Genomic DNA, 14,046 nt, shown 5'->3' on the forward strand with positions numbered 1-14,046 from the left:
AAGAGGCACATAAAAAGATGCTCAACATCACTAATTATTAGGGAAATGCAAATCAAAACTACAATGAGGCATCACTTCATGCCAGTCAGAATGGCCATTATCAAAAAATCTAGACTCAATAAATGTTGGAAAGGGTGTGGTGAAAAGGGAACCCTCCTGCACTGTTGGCGGGAATGTAAATTGATACAACCACTATGGAAAACAGTATGGAGGTTCCTTAAAAAACTAAAAATAGAACTATCATATGACCCAGCATTCCCACTACTGGGTATATACCCTGAGAAAACCATAATTCAAAAAGAGACATGTACCACAATGTTCACTGCAGCACTATTTACAATAGCCAGGACGTGGAAGCAACCTAAGTGTCCATCGACAGATGAATGGATAAAGAAGATGTGGCACATATATACAATGGACTATTACTCAGCCATAAAAAGAAACAAAATTGAGTTATTTGTAGTGAGGTGGATGGACCTGGAGTCTGTCATACAGAGTGAAGTAAGTCAGAAAGAGAAAAACAAATACCATTTGCTAACGCATATATATGGAATCTAAAAAAAAAGTTGTACTAATGAACCTAGTTGCAGGAGAGGAATAAAGATGTAGACATAGAGAATGGACTTGAGGACACGGGGTGGGAGGGGGAAGCTGGGGCGAAGTGAGAATAGCACCAAGATAAATACACTACTGAATGTAAAATAGTTAGCTAGTGGGAAGCAGCAGCATAGCACAGGGAGATCAGCTCCGTTCTTTGCGATGACCTAGAAGGGTGGGATAGGGAGGAGGATGGGAGAGGGGCTCAAGAGGGAGGGGATATGGGGACATACGTATGCATATGGCTGATTCACTTTGGTGTACAATAGAAACTAACACAATATTGTGAAGCAATTATACTCCAATAACGATTAAAAAAAAATTGGGAGGTGTCTTATGCTTACTGCCCAAACAGTATGGTGATGGAGTTGGCTCTGCACATACTCAGCAAGCCTGGACTGGTTTCAGTGGAAGGGAAGAACATCCCAGAGGTAACAGTGGGACCTTCTTTTAAGAAATGTGGCTTTATTAATACTCATGTCACTGAAGATGATATTGAGTGAAACAAAAAAGTGATCAGGAGTGTTGCAGACTGAATGCGAATGTATCTAAAGAATATTTTAACCAAATTTATTATGCTTCTATTTTCCTTTTTCTTTTTGAATGAACAAGACTGATAGCAAACACATATGTCTAATAAATCTAAAAGGGATATTTTTTAAAAAATAAAAATTTTAGGGGCTTCCCTGGTGGCGCAGTGGTTAAGAATCCGCCTGCCAGCGCAGGGCACACAGGTTCGAGACCTGGTCCGGGAAGATCCCACATGCCGCGGAGCAGCTGGGCCCGTGCACCACAACTACTGGGCCTGCGCTCTAGAGCCCGTGGGCCACAACTACTGAAGCCCACGTGCCACAACCACTGAAGCCCGCGTGCCTAGAGCCCGTGCTCCTCAACAAGAGAAGTCACCACAATGTGAAGCCCACGCAACGCAACGAAGAGTAGCCCCCGCTCGCGGCAACCAGAGAAAAGCCCCCGCGCAGAAACGAAGACCCAACGCAGCCAAAATAAATAAATAAAATAAAATAATAAAATAAATAAATTTTTAAAATAAATAAATAAAAATAAGAATTTTAATTAAAAATATTCTAAGTGACAAGAAAGCATTATGTCATAAGTTTATAAGACAGTTCTTTTTATTTCTTACTAGTGTATAAAAAATAGTATGTCTTAGAGTTGAATTCCTAGCATCAATGAAATATTGTCATAAGTAAAAGCACCGCTGTCATCCCCTCTGCATTTTGGACAGTTTTCCCTCTTCCCTCAGAATCCCACTTATAACACATGGAACATGGGACCATTTAGAGTCAGGGTCATGCCACCTATTAAATGTGAATTCTTTCTTACTTTTTAGTTACAAACACAAATGAAAGTTCTAGTATTTTCTTCTCACACCCAGTCTTACACACAGCCCACTTTGGAGACCGCAGCACTAGGGTGTGGTAAGTGCTGAGCAAGCACAGAGGAAGAACATCTCTGAGGAAAGTTCTCTACAGAGTGTCAACGAAGTTCCACTTCCCTGTGGCCGTGAAAGGCGGGAACATGATACTGCCGTGCTTTTCATACCCTGGTGCTTAATTCACCTCACCACCCTGGCTGAGGAGCGAGGCTTTCCTACTCGCCTTGTATAGAAGGGGAACCCGACGTGTGCCGCGGTAATTACCTTGCTCCGGGCGGCACGGGCACAGCCCGCCAGGGGCGGAACGGGACCCTGGCCGGCCCGCTTCGACAGCTGACAGTGCAGCCGCTTTCCCTCCGCCAACGGCCACGGCCACGGCCACCTCCTCGGTCCGGGCACCGCCCGACGCACGTCCGCGCTCGCCCCGGCGCCGCCGGAGCGCCCACCACGGGACGTCCGGGACGTGCAGGACGTTCGGAGCGCACGCTGCCTGCGCGGCACGTGCGTTCCGCAGCACCCGAGCCGCAGGCTCCGCGCCGCCCCGCAGCGGGCCTGCGGGCTGGAGACGCGCGGTGAGTGGCCGGGGGATCGGTGGGGTGCGGGCGCTTGGGACCCCCGGCTTTCGTGCCTCGCTTCTCCCGGGGAGGGGGGTTTGGGGGCGGCCTCTTTTCATCAGGGTCCTCACGCTGGGCGGGACGTTCGCTTGAGGGTGCCGGGTCGCGGTTGGCCAGATGGAGCGGAGGGGCGCTCAGATTGAGCTTCCAAGGAGCTCGCAGAACGGTGGGAGCGTGAGGAGGGGAGGGCTGGCGTCTGGAAACGGCAGCGGGCACTCGTCAGGAGCCAGCCTGGGTCCAGGCCCACGGGCGTGACTCGCGGCTCGAAAGTGGATCTTCTGTGAATAAGATATGGAGGAGTCTTACTTAGTCTTGCATGGGGGTGAATTGTCCTTTTCTCCGCAGCACTTTCCTGGGGCCTCTGTAGACGCAGAGTCCCCCCCTGTCTAGTCACTAGCAGAATGCTCTGGGGCGAGCCGCCTGGCCAGTCTCTTTTCTCATCTGTGAAATGTCTCTTTAGAGAGGCTCTTTTCACCTGGTTGAGGGGCAGTAAATACAAACATTGGAAGAGATTAAGTATCCCTGCGATTAGATCTAGGTCTTATGAATAGCAATCCAAATGCATACAAAAAGTTTTCTCCTGGTAACTCTAAAGAACAAGGCAAAGCTCCGAATGTCTGTTACAATCCCCTACGTGTATATCCTGTGTGGATAAAAGTCTTCGTTGAGCACCTACTATGGACTTGGCCCTTGGGTATCACTGTTATCCTCTATAATTCTTTAAAAACCCAGTGAACTGGTTATAAGTATTCCCGTTTTACAGATGTGGAAACTTGCACACTTTTACAGAGATAGTGAGTTACAGGTTTTGGGCTCCAGACTCTGTGCTCCTTGCCTTTGCACCTCTGACTCAAAACATTATATCCACTTGGGCAAACAAACATTAGATTCTTGTTCCCATTAACAAGGAATGGTACAGTGCCCTGTTTCTCTGTCCAGCATATAACTCAAAGGACCTTAGTGGCTGAGAGCTGATACTCTTTCCCTCCATTTTAATGTGAAATTCTCAATTCATTACTGTCACTTTCTTGGGCACAAAAGGCTCCAAAAGAGTTTGCAGCATTCTTTTATCACGTATCATGTTTCTTGACTGTCATGATGTTTACATAAATTCCCAAATTTTGGCAAGTTTTGAATCTTTCTTACATTAGAATGAGTTCTAGTGTGGAAAAAATTATAAAGCAGATGTGAGTCAGGGTCATGCCACCTATTTTATGGGAGAAGAATCCTATAAGTACAGTAGATGTTGTACATCATTTCTCAGTTGTGGACTTTTTTTTTTTTTAATTGTACCTGCTTTGCTCTTTGGCCAATTATTTGTCATCTTTGCAATTGCACTCACAGCACTGCTCTCAACTTTTGCATGTACATTTGTTCAGGCTAATCTGGAAAGAAAGCCAAATCCCAAAGAAGCTTTGTCCAGTTTCCTTTGTTCTTGGAACATTGTGGTGCTCTTTGCTGATAGTAACAATGTTTTTTAAAGTATAAATATGTATTGAACATCTGTTATGTTCAAGACATTGTGCTGGTCATTGTAATATAAAGAAACCTAAGTCTCAGTTCCTGTCCTCAAAAAAGTTAAAACTGTTTAGGAAGACAATAATTATGAGAACACTTCGTATGTCATAAATTATAAGTGGCATGAAGTCACCTTTTATGAAGGAGGTATGGTATCTAGTTTTAATCAAATTAATTCTTCAATGATGAGCCAGATGAATGGGCCAAGAGAGAGGTCAAAAAGCGAGGCTGTCTAGCTTAATTCCAACAATGTCCTTGATAAGTAAGTGGTATTATCTTTTTTCTTATAATAATAATAATGGATGATAGTATTTACTGAGCTCTTTCTATATACCAGGCACTTTGCTAAGAGCTTCTCATTTAACTCCCACAATAATCCCGTGAGTTTGGTGCTATTTTTATTTTTATTTTACAACTGAGGAAACTCAAGCATGGAAGTTACTTCTAATGTATCTAATTCTGAATTTACTTCTGGTTTTTCTGTTATTATCGTGATCAACCTGCAGATCTCTCCACCTGCAGAATAGAGATACCAATAGTTACTTTATTTAGTAGAAGACCAAATGTTAACAACTCAGTCACATGCTCTGCATTGTGATAAATTGCTAAGTAAATGCCTATAAAAGATTATCAAGATTAGAATCTTAATTTACATCCCTTTTGCAGTAATATGCAGAAGAAAAGGAAAATATTAAGTAAAACATCAGGTAGAGATGCTGAGACATGGGATTATTAGTGTCGAGATTTCGGTTGAATTTTTAGTTTATAGAAGAAACCTTGAGGAATATTGTAGCATGGTGATCACTAGTCTTTGTCTGCCCCCCTCGACCCAGGGTGCCTCCAATTACATTAAGATAGTTGTGAAATTCCGAGAAAACTCTTAAAACAAAGTAATTGCAATGTGCTTTAATATTTTTAATGCCTTATAGCACTAAGAAAAGACTCAGGGGTTGAAGCTACAAAACTTGCCAGGATTTTACAATACTCAAGACTCAAGGGTAAACCTGCCACTCCCATGCCATTGTCCACGAATAGAGACTTCAAGGTTAAATGTGTCAAAGGAGAGACCTTTCCAATAAACTAAGGAAGAAAAGTTAGTTAATTTTCTCAATAAATGTGGATTGCCATTTTTCAGAGTTACTTGTGATGATGACACAGGTAGAAGTGGAGAAACCAGGATGACACCTGGCCCCAGGATGATCCTCTGGCCCTAAATACCAGGCTCTTTCCAGTATATCACTCTTTCCAGTATATCCTTTTCAGTAAAAGATGGCTTATTTTATTTATAGCTATTGAAGGATGCAGAGAGTGAAAATAGAGAAGATTGGATTGTTGAAACTTAATTGAACAAGTGCCATGAAAATTGTAGCCTTGTGAAGCTAATCGAAGAAAGAAAAAACATAGCAAATAACACCAACTGATCTGAAAGTACCTTGTTTCTTCAAGACTCCATCCACGTCTTATTTCTTCTTTCTTTATTTCCTGTTTATTGCTCTATTGTAGGAATGCTTGTTCAATTTATAAGACAGTTCACAGTACACATGATTCTGGGGTTGGGGCCTGATAAGATTCCCTAATGCATTTTAAATGTAATTTGTTTACACACAACATTTCAGGAGCCCGTATATTATGTCCAGGGTGATATATCTGAATTGGAAATAGAGACGAATAGGTCTGACAGAACATTCCAGAAAAACAGGAAAGAAGGGAGAAAAGCATAAGGGGATCTTTGTTAAGAAAAATGATAAAGAGGTCATAAAGCGGGAAAGGAGAAAACACCCTAAAATTTAAAAAAAGAGAGAGAGAGGGACCCAAACTTCAGAAGTCTCCTGAATTCAAGCAAGAGAAGAAAGTTCCTGTAACTGAGTAAAATTAGGACTACAAATGCTAACCAGTGAGATGAGAGAAAGTTCAAGAGAGCCTCAGCAGCTGCGTAAGAAAGGAAAACAGGTGTGCGTCCAATTCGGCTCATGTAATGGGGGTTGGAACTGTTGGCTAGAAAGAAGAAAAAGCAGAAGGGGTTGATGTGGTTACTTTCCTTCCCCTTTAAGCCATCTGACATGACATTATGAGGGGGGTGATTTGATGATCTGAGGCTGGCAGGCCAGGGTTTGTCCGTGTTATGGCTTGTTAGATTTTTCAACAAATGGTAGACTCAGAAGCAAAAAGGAGATGATGCTTTGGTCAGGAAACTCTTCTTTTTCATGACATAGCCCATGGAAAGGTATGGGGAAGAGAAGGTTGGCTCCAGTGGCTGAGTTGCAAGTTAGCTACTTGGTGGACTTGATTTTCCTCTTCCATCCTCAGAGTGGAATAGATCATTAGAGATGGTTACATATTGTATGTACAATGGGTTTTATTGTTTGATCTTCTTTTGAGGGAGGTGGGTGATTCAACCTTCTGAAAACTAAAGCATTAGTCATTGTAAGTGCTTTACTAGATGGGTATCATAAAGATTGTAATGTACATCAAACATAATAAGAGATCAACAAACTGTAGCATTAGTATTAAGGGTGCTGTTAATATTAGTGTTATTTCTAGTTTTATGCTGCTACTGTTGCAACTGATCAGAAGCAATCTTACCTGTAGAAGTAATCTTGGATTAGAAATTGGGACACCTCCGTTCTGATCTGGATTCTGCTATTAATGTGACCTTTGGCAAGTCCCTTGTTTTCTCTAGGGCTCAGTTTATCTGTCTATAAAATGAGGAATGTAGAATACATGACCTCCAAAGTGTTGTCTCTATACTGATCTGCCACCAGTAAGGTATGTCTGTCAGTAGCTTTGGTGGCAGAAGAGAATGATTTTGTACCCTGGCTCATTGAGTCAACTGGGTAATTAACGGCATGTATTTATAAGGCAGACAGCCTTAATGCACATTCAGAACAATCACTTGGTTGTTCTGTGGTGGCCCAGACTCAAATGTCAGCTTTTGGGAGGGGAAAGGAGCAGTAGGGCATGGTAATTATTGGCTCACCTTTGAGGTTCCTTCCTCCTCTGAGTTATTAAATTCTTTGATAGCCAGGGTTAAGGTTGCCTAACATATGACCTTTTACCTAGTCTAACAAAACGTACAATTCCAATACGTTGATGCAAGTCGTAAACGATTTAGAAAAGAGATACAAAAGCTGGACCCAGAAGGGAAAATGGGAGCTAGCCTCAGTGGAGTGCCTACCCTGTGCTAGGTATTCTCATGGGTCCATGACACTGGCATATTCATCCTCCCAGTAACTTTGTCTAGGTAGGTATTCCTGTACTCATTGCATGAATGAGGAAATGGCACCCTGACAGTTAACAGCACACAGTAGAACTGAGATTCACTAGCCTTTCTCTTTTCCACAATACCATGCTGCCCCTTGAGCTTACTATGGTGCTACAGAAGAAAAGTGATGTGGAAGTAGGAAGAGTTCCTGCCTACATGAAATTACCTGTGGTAAGGGTTTTTCCTAGCCTAGTCAAATATGATTTTAGCTGCTTATTTTGTGCTTCTTCTTGGAGCAGTGGGGAAAGAGAGGCTCACTGAGGGGGAATTGTCTCTGCCCTCCTGCCAGTTGCTTTATTTCTGGCTGGTCCCCGCCCCCCTCATTGAGATGTTGTTTTCACTGTCTGGAAATTGTCACCACTTGAGTGATGAGTCAGTGACATAGCATACTCTTTGATTTTCTGATTCAAGACAGAGTTGTAGTTTTAATATTGACCCTCCAGGCAGGCTGTATGAAGGATGTTTACAGTTGATAGGAGGTTTCATTTTATTGGAAGATACCTCATTTACTTGAAGGTCTTTGGGGTTCTGAGTTTCTTATAAATGAAGCAGCTATTTTACCTGGTCATTCAGAGAAAATGAGCATGTTTGTGTCTGAATCAATGTGCTATATAAACTCAAATTTATCCTCTATTTTGCCTATTTCATATATAGGTGTGTGTATATATCTATCATATATATACATATTTCACATATATACATTTTAAAAATTCTTATAATAACCAAGTAATGTTTTACTATTGAATATTTTACTATTTGGAGAATATTATCACTTCATAAGTTGCAAGGCACATTGAAAGATACCCTGTAGATACCCTTTGCAGTTAAGAAGCAGAAACCTGTTTAATCCCTATATATCTGTTCATTCAGTTATCTTCTAATTCAATCCATAATTTCCTTTATGCCAGACTATTCCAAGGCTTAATGAAAACTAACGAATTTTAAACTAAACTAAGGTAGCTACAATAAAAAATGACTTATTAATTATGTCGAGCACCATGTAGCAGAATGAGATTTAATGTACTTTTAATGTATTGTAGTTATATTAAACTAAACCAGAAGTAAAAAACAGAAAAACCATTTAAGTTTCATTCAGTTCAGCACATGCCTTTTATGTGCCACAGATTGTGGCCTCTGCCCATGAGGAACTTGCAAGCTAATGGAGGAGACAAGCAGATACCGAAAGAAATTAGGCCTATTTAACACAGCAGGTGCTAAGATAGGAGGATGCCAGGGTGCTATGAAGATACTAGTAGGAGGCTTCAGTCTACCTGAAGACATCAATAAGGCTAAGACCTGGCTGCTTCTTTCCATCTCTGCTGCTATCACTGTGGTCCACATCACCATCCTTTCCTACCTGGGCCTCCCCAGTTGCTTCCCAACTGATCTGCTTGCTTCTACTCCAGCCTCCATACACAGAGCCAAGACTAGTTTTTCTGTTTGTTTGCTTTTGTATTTGTGTGTGTGTGTTTAATGTAATTCATATCTTGTGATACCCTAGTTAAAACCCAGTTAAATAAATAAATAAAACCTCTAATGATATACCAATGGTTTCCCATAGATTGGAGAGTAAAATCCAGGCTCCCTTCCATGGCAAACAAGCCCATTGAAGATCTGGCTCCTACCTTCTTCTCAAATTTCATTTCATACCATTCTCCCCAGAGTCACTTTCCCCAGCTACCCTGACCTTATTTCTATGCCTCAACCACAGCAAGCTTGTTCCTTTGCCTCCAGGCTTTGCACTCAACATTTATTCTGTCAGGAAAAGTCTTTCTGAGTCTTCATCTGGCCTGTGCCAATCTCAGCTCAAGTTTCACCTCCTAGAAACACCTTCATTGACTGGCTTCTCTCCTCCCCAGGTTCTCTCTCCCCTTAGCCTCTCTTATTCTTTCGTCATTATCTGAAGATATCTGTTTGTTATTTATTTGTCTTTTGTCTACCTACTCCAGAATGTTGGTTCCATGAGACCTAAAACCTTGTCTGTCTTTTTCTCCACTCTCTCCCAACTCCTTGGCACATAGCAACGGCTAAATACATATTTGTTGAATAAATGACTGAATAAAAGGTGCCTGAGCTGAGTTGGGATGGATGAGTAAGACTTAGCCAATCTGGGGCTTCCCTGGTGGTGCAGTGGTTAAGAATCTGCCTGCCAATGCAGGGGACACGGGTTCAAGCCCTAGTCCGGGAAGATCCCACATGCCGTGGAGCATCTAAGCCCATGCGCCACAACTACTGAGCCTGCGCTCTAGAGCCCACGCACCTAGAGCCCATGCTCCGCAACAAGAGAAGCCACCACAGTGAGAAGCCCGTGCACCGCAGCAAAGAGTAGCCCCCGCTCGCCTCAACTAGAGAAAAGACCGGGTGCAGCAACAAAGACCCAACACAGCCAAAAATAAAATAAATTAATTAAAAAAAAAATACCATTCGCTTAAAAAAAAAAGACTTAGCCAGTCTAAGAACAGTGGAAAGGTAAGAGAATAGCATGAACAAAGACACAGAAGCAGGTATTGGCATGGAATGTGCAGCTCAGTGTTACTAGACAATAGTGTCAACAGTGGTGGTTGTGGCTGGTGATGAAGACAGGAATTAGCTCACAGAAGCCACTGTGTGCCATGACTTGGGCCTTCATGATTTAGGGAGAGCGAAACTGTCAGATTTCAATTTAGGTCAGTGTTTCTCAAACATTTTAAACCAAGACCCAGAGAATACATTTTACAGTATCTGTGAGCTGAGGGTCATCTCCAGATTTCAGAGGCACCACCTTCCTTGGCCCATAACCCCCTCCCTCCATCTTCAAAGACAGCAGCACAGTCCTCGCTCCACAGCTCTCTGACCGACCCTTCTGCCTCCCTCACCCACTTTTAGGGACTCGCATAATTAGATCAGGCCCATCTGGGTGTCCAGGATAATCGCCTCCCCTCAAGGTCCCTAACTTTAGTCACATCTCCAAAGTCCCTTTGTCGTGCAACATAATATATTCACAGGTTCTGGGGATTAGGGCATGGACATCTTTTGTGGGCCATTATGCTGCCTACCACAGGGACGTTTATAGGGAATTTTCTATAGCCCCTCCATCCCTCCTTCCCTTCTCTCGTTCAATAAAGACTTATTGAGTACTCTTTCCCAATGCCAAGTGCTCGCATACGGCAGTGAGCAAGACAGTCAATGTTCCTGCTCTCATGGTGGCTTAAATTCTAGCACAAAGATAGATGACAAACAAGACAATCAAATAAATAAACAAGCTAGTTACAGATTGTATCATTAAGTAAATAAGGTGATGAGTAGAAAGGAGATGGCCAAGACCACTTTGGCTGAGTGGTCAGGGAGGGGCTCTCTGAGGAAGTGACACATGATCTGAGGTCTGAAAGATGTAAGCCAGTCAGCCACTAAGAGCCAGGGGAAGAGGATTCTAGCAGAGGAAATGAAAAGTGCAGAGTCCCCGGAGCAGCAGAGGGCATGTCTTGTTCAAGGAACAGTCTGAAGGCCAGTGTGAATGAAGCAGAGCTGGCAAGGCAAAAACGTAGAGCAAATGATGGTGGCAAGATAGAAGACATGAAGCCATGCAGTGGCTGAGAGAGTCATGTATGGTAAGGACTTGGGATTTTTTTTCTAACAGCAATGGGGACCTGTTGACGGGTTTTAAATAGAGGTGATATGAAGCAGGTAACGTAGTCCGATTTATGTTTTTAAAAGGTAGTCAGCTATGTGAAAATGACTTAGAAAGGGGCAAAGATGGATGGAGAGACACATTAAGAAGCTACTGCACTCATCTAGGGGAGAGAGGACAGTGGTTTGGACTGGGGTGAGGATGGTAGAAATGGAGAGAAGTGGACTGATCTGTGATGTATTCAGGAGAAAAAATGGACAGGACTTAGTGATGGTTTGGCTGTGGGGCATGAGAGAGAGGGTGGAATCGAGGATGATGTCTAGGTGTTTGAACAATTCAGGGGATAAAAATGTTATTCACGGAGGTAGAAAAGGCTGGAGGAAGAACCAGTTTGGAGAAGGGAGACCAAAAATTCAACTTGAACGTGTTAATATTGAGCAGTCTCTTAGATGTCCAAGAAGTGATGCCAAGGAGACATACGTATGAGACTAGAGCTCAGAGCAATGTCTGAGTTGAAGGTAAGCATTGGAGAGTCTTTAGCATACAGGTGGTATCTAGAGCCAGGTGACCAGATGAGATCCCTCGGGAGAGAGTAGAAATAGAGACAAAAATGTCTTGAGTACACTGAGGTCCTCCAAGACTTAACAGTCAGGAGGAGGAGGAAGAACCACCAGAAAAGACTATTGAAAAGATGCTGATATTATCTGGGGGCTTCCCTGAGTGATGATTGGGTTAGAGGCAGAGGAGTCAAAAGAGGAAGTGGACACTTTCTAGAAGCCCACAGAGCAGGACTGTTGTATCTCTAGCACTTAACACGGTGCCTGGCAGATGAAAGGTAACCATCACTGTTGAATGAATAAATGAATTTTTCTGAGGCTCTCCAGTACGTTCTGGCCCATTTCTAGGTATGGGAATACGAGGTGAACATTTGCATTGGCTGGTTGCCAGTGGCCCAACATCACACAACTTTTCAGCCTGCTTCATGAATTTCTGGCCCACCTTTAATAGAATTTAGGGAATTTACTAAAGCCATTCCTTAAGTTTAAACTTGGAAACAAACAGAGATCACCAGCTTGCATTTTCCAAATCATTCAAGATAAAAATACTCAGTAAAATAAATAAATAATGAATAAACAAGCAAACAAACCAAATTGAACTTCTATAGAAAACCCAAACAGCCCCCTAAGAACCCTTGGAATTCTTTTCTTACTGCCAAAGAGATCAATCTTTTACTAAATTCTTGGTGCGGGGGGGTGTGTGGTTATGAGCCACTTTTTAATCTCCTGTTACTTCCAGAAGCACATAATTAGATCAGAAATTCTCACTACTGGAGCTTCCCTGGTGGTCCAGTGGCTAAGACTTCGCCTTCCAAAGCAGGGGGTGTGGGTTCCATCCCTGGTCAGGGAGCTAAGATCCCACATGCCTTGCGGCCAAAAAACCAAAACATAAAACAGAAGAAATATTGTAACAAATTCAGTAAAAGACTTTAAATTTTAAAAATTAAAAAAAAAAGGAAAGAAAGAAATTCTCAGTACTCTTGGAATTTAATACTGCTGCGTTTGACTATGATGATGCAGCCCTGTTTGGAAGAAAAGAGTTTTGTGTGAGACTGAAGCTCAGAAGGTTAATTAACTTGCCCAATAGTCTCAAAGTATTTAAACCAGTTCTAAAGGACTCCAAAGGCCAGATCTCTTCCCCCACCCTTTGCTGACCCCAAGAAGCTTAAATGACATGGGGGTTAGAGGTGGCTAAGATTTTCAGTTTACTAGTTTTAAAGGTAAACTTCATTAAAAAAAAAAAATCTTAACAATGTGAAGAAAATTAAAGGGGCATTTTAAGCCCTCTGAATAATATTGGTTCTGGTATTTTCTGAATGTATTTAACATGAATGAATTTGTCTTCTTTTACAAGGAAAAATACAGAGGTGTGTTCCAGAGTTGACTGTTCATGGCACATACAGTTAACGGGTGCTCATTGGCACTTATTTTTATCATCATGTGGCTGTTAGTTAAAGCAAAAATAGGTAAGATATTTCTGTAATCTAATCTGTGGAGGGATTTTTGGTTTAAATTCTCAGTTATAGATGAAATATGCATTTGTGGTAAATGTTCTGGTAGTTGGTCTTTTGTAGTCAATCTTCTGTCAAGTTTAAGTGGATAAGTCTGGTTCTATGTCTGTTACTAATATGTATTTTATTTCATTAATACTAATGATTAAGAGTCCAGTGATATATTTTCCTCTTAACAAAATGACTAGGTATCAAGCTAGGCATCATGAATGAATGTTTTACATTATAGTGCATTTTAACAGAGGGTATTCATGGATGGATTCAGCTCTGCTAAAAAAAAAATGGCTGGCATTTTCTTTGCTGTTTTTATTGGCATCTTATTTTTTACTTTCTGGCCCATTAGGATCAAAGAAGCAGAAAACAAAAATATAAGTAAGATAAGAGAGAGAAAGAGACTTAGTTCTGAAAATAAAAATGGAAACTTTTCAGAATTCAGTATTTCCTTTATTTGATTTGAATAACTTTTTTACCAATTTGTTTATGGTAGTTGATCCAAGCAATCTTATAATTACCAAAAAAGGCTTTCAGTGGAGGCTTTATATCACATCTAAAAATTCAAGGTGAGTGTATAATTCTGAGGGTTTTTTCTTTTTTTCATCAGCAGTACTGAGTACTACCCAAAACTGCTAATTTCTGATTAGTTGTCCTATATACATATACAAAAAAGGCCCTGATCCTGGAGAGTAAGAATGACCTCTCTTTAAGAGTTTATTGTGGGGCTTCCCTGGTGGCGCAGTGGTTGAGAATCTGCCTGGCAATGCAGGGGACACGGGTTCGAGCCCTGGTCTGGGAAGATCCTACATGCCGCGGAGCGGCTGGGCCCGTGAGCCACAATTGCTGAGCCTGCGTGTCTGGAGCCTGTGCTCCGCAACAGGGGAGGCCGCGATAGTGAGAGGCCCGCGCACCGCGATGAAGAGTGGCCCCCACTTGCCACAACTAGAGAAAGCCCTCGCACAGAAACGAAGACCCAACACAGCCGTAAAT

General features: G+C 42.1%; 1 protein-coding gene across 1 annotated transcript in view; it reads left to right on the forward strand.

Moving 5' to 3' along the window:
• Nucleotides 1–2,276: 2,276 nt before the first annotated feature.
• Nucleotides 2,277–14,046, forward strand: part of IL12RB2 (interleukin 12 receptor subunit beta 2) — an 86,273-nt gene continuing 74,503 nt past the window's right edge. The window contains exons 1-2 of the mRNA XM_036873898.1: nucleotides 2,277–2,565; nucleotides 12,906–13,017. Of these exons, the coding sequence (XP_036729793.1) occupies nucleotides 12,942–13,017 (76 nt within the window). The 5' untranslated portion in view covers nucleotides 2,277–2,565; nucleotides 12,906–12,941. The remainder of the gene's footprint in view (nucleotides 2,566–12,905; nucleotides 13,018–14,046) is intronic.

Source organism: Balaenoptera musculus, chromosome 1, assembly GCF_009873245.2.
Source record: "Balaenoptera musculus isolate JJ_BM4_2016_0621 chromosome 1, mBalMus1.pri.v3, whole genome shotgun sequence".
NCBI classification, from domain to species: domain Eukaryota; kingdom Metazoa; phylum Chordata; class Mammalia; order Artiodactyla; family Balaenopteridae; genus Balaenoptera; species Balaenoptera musculus.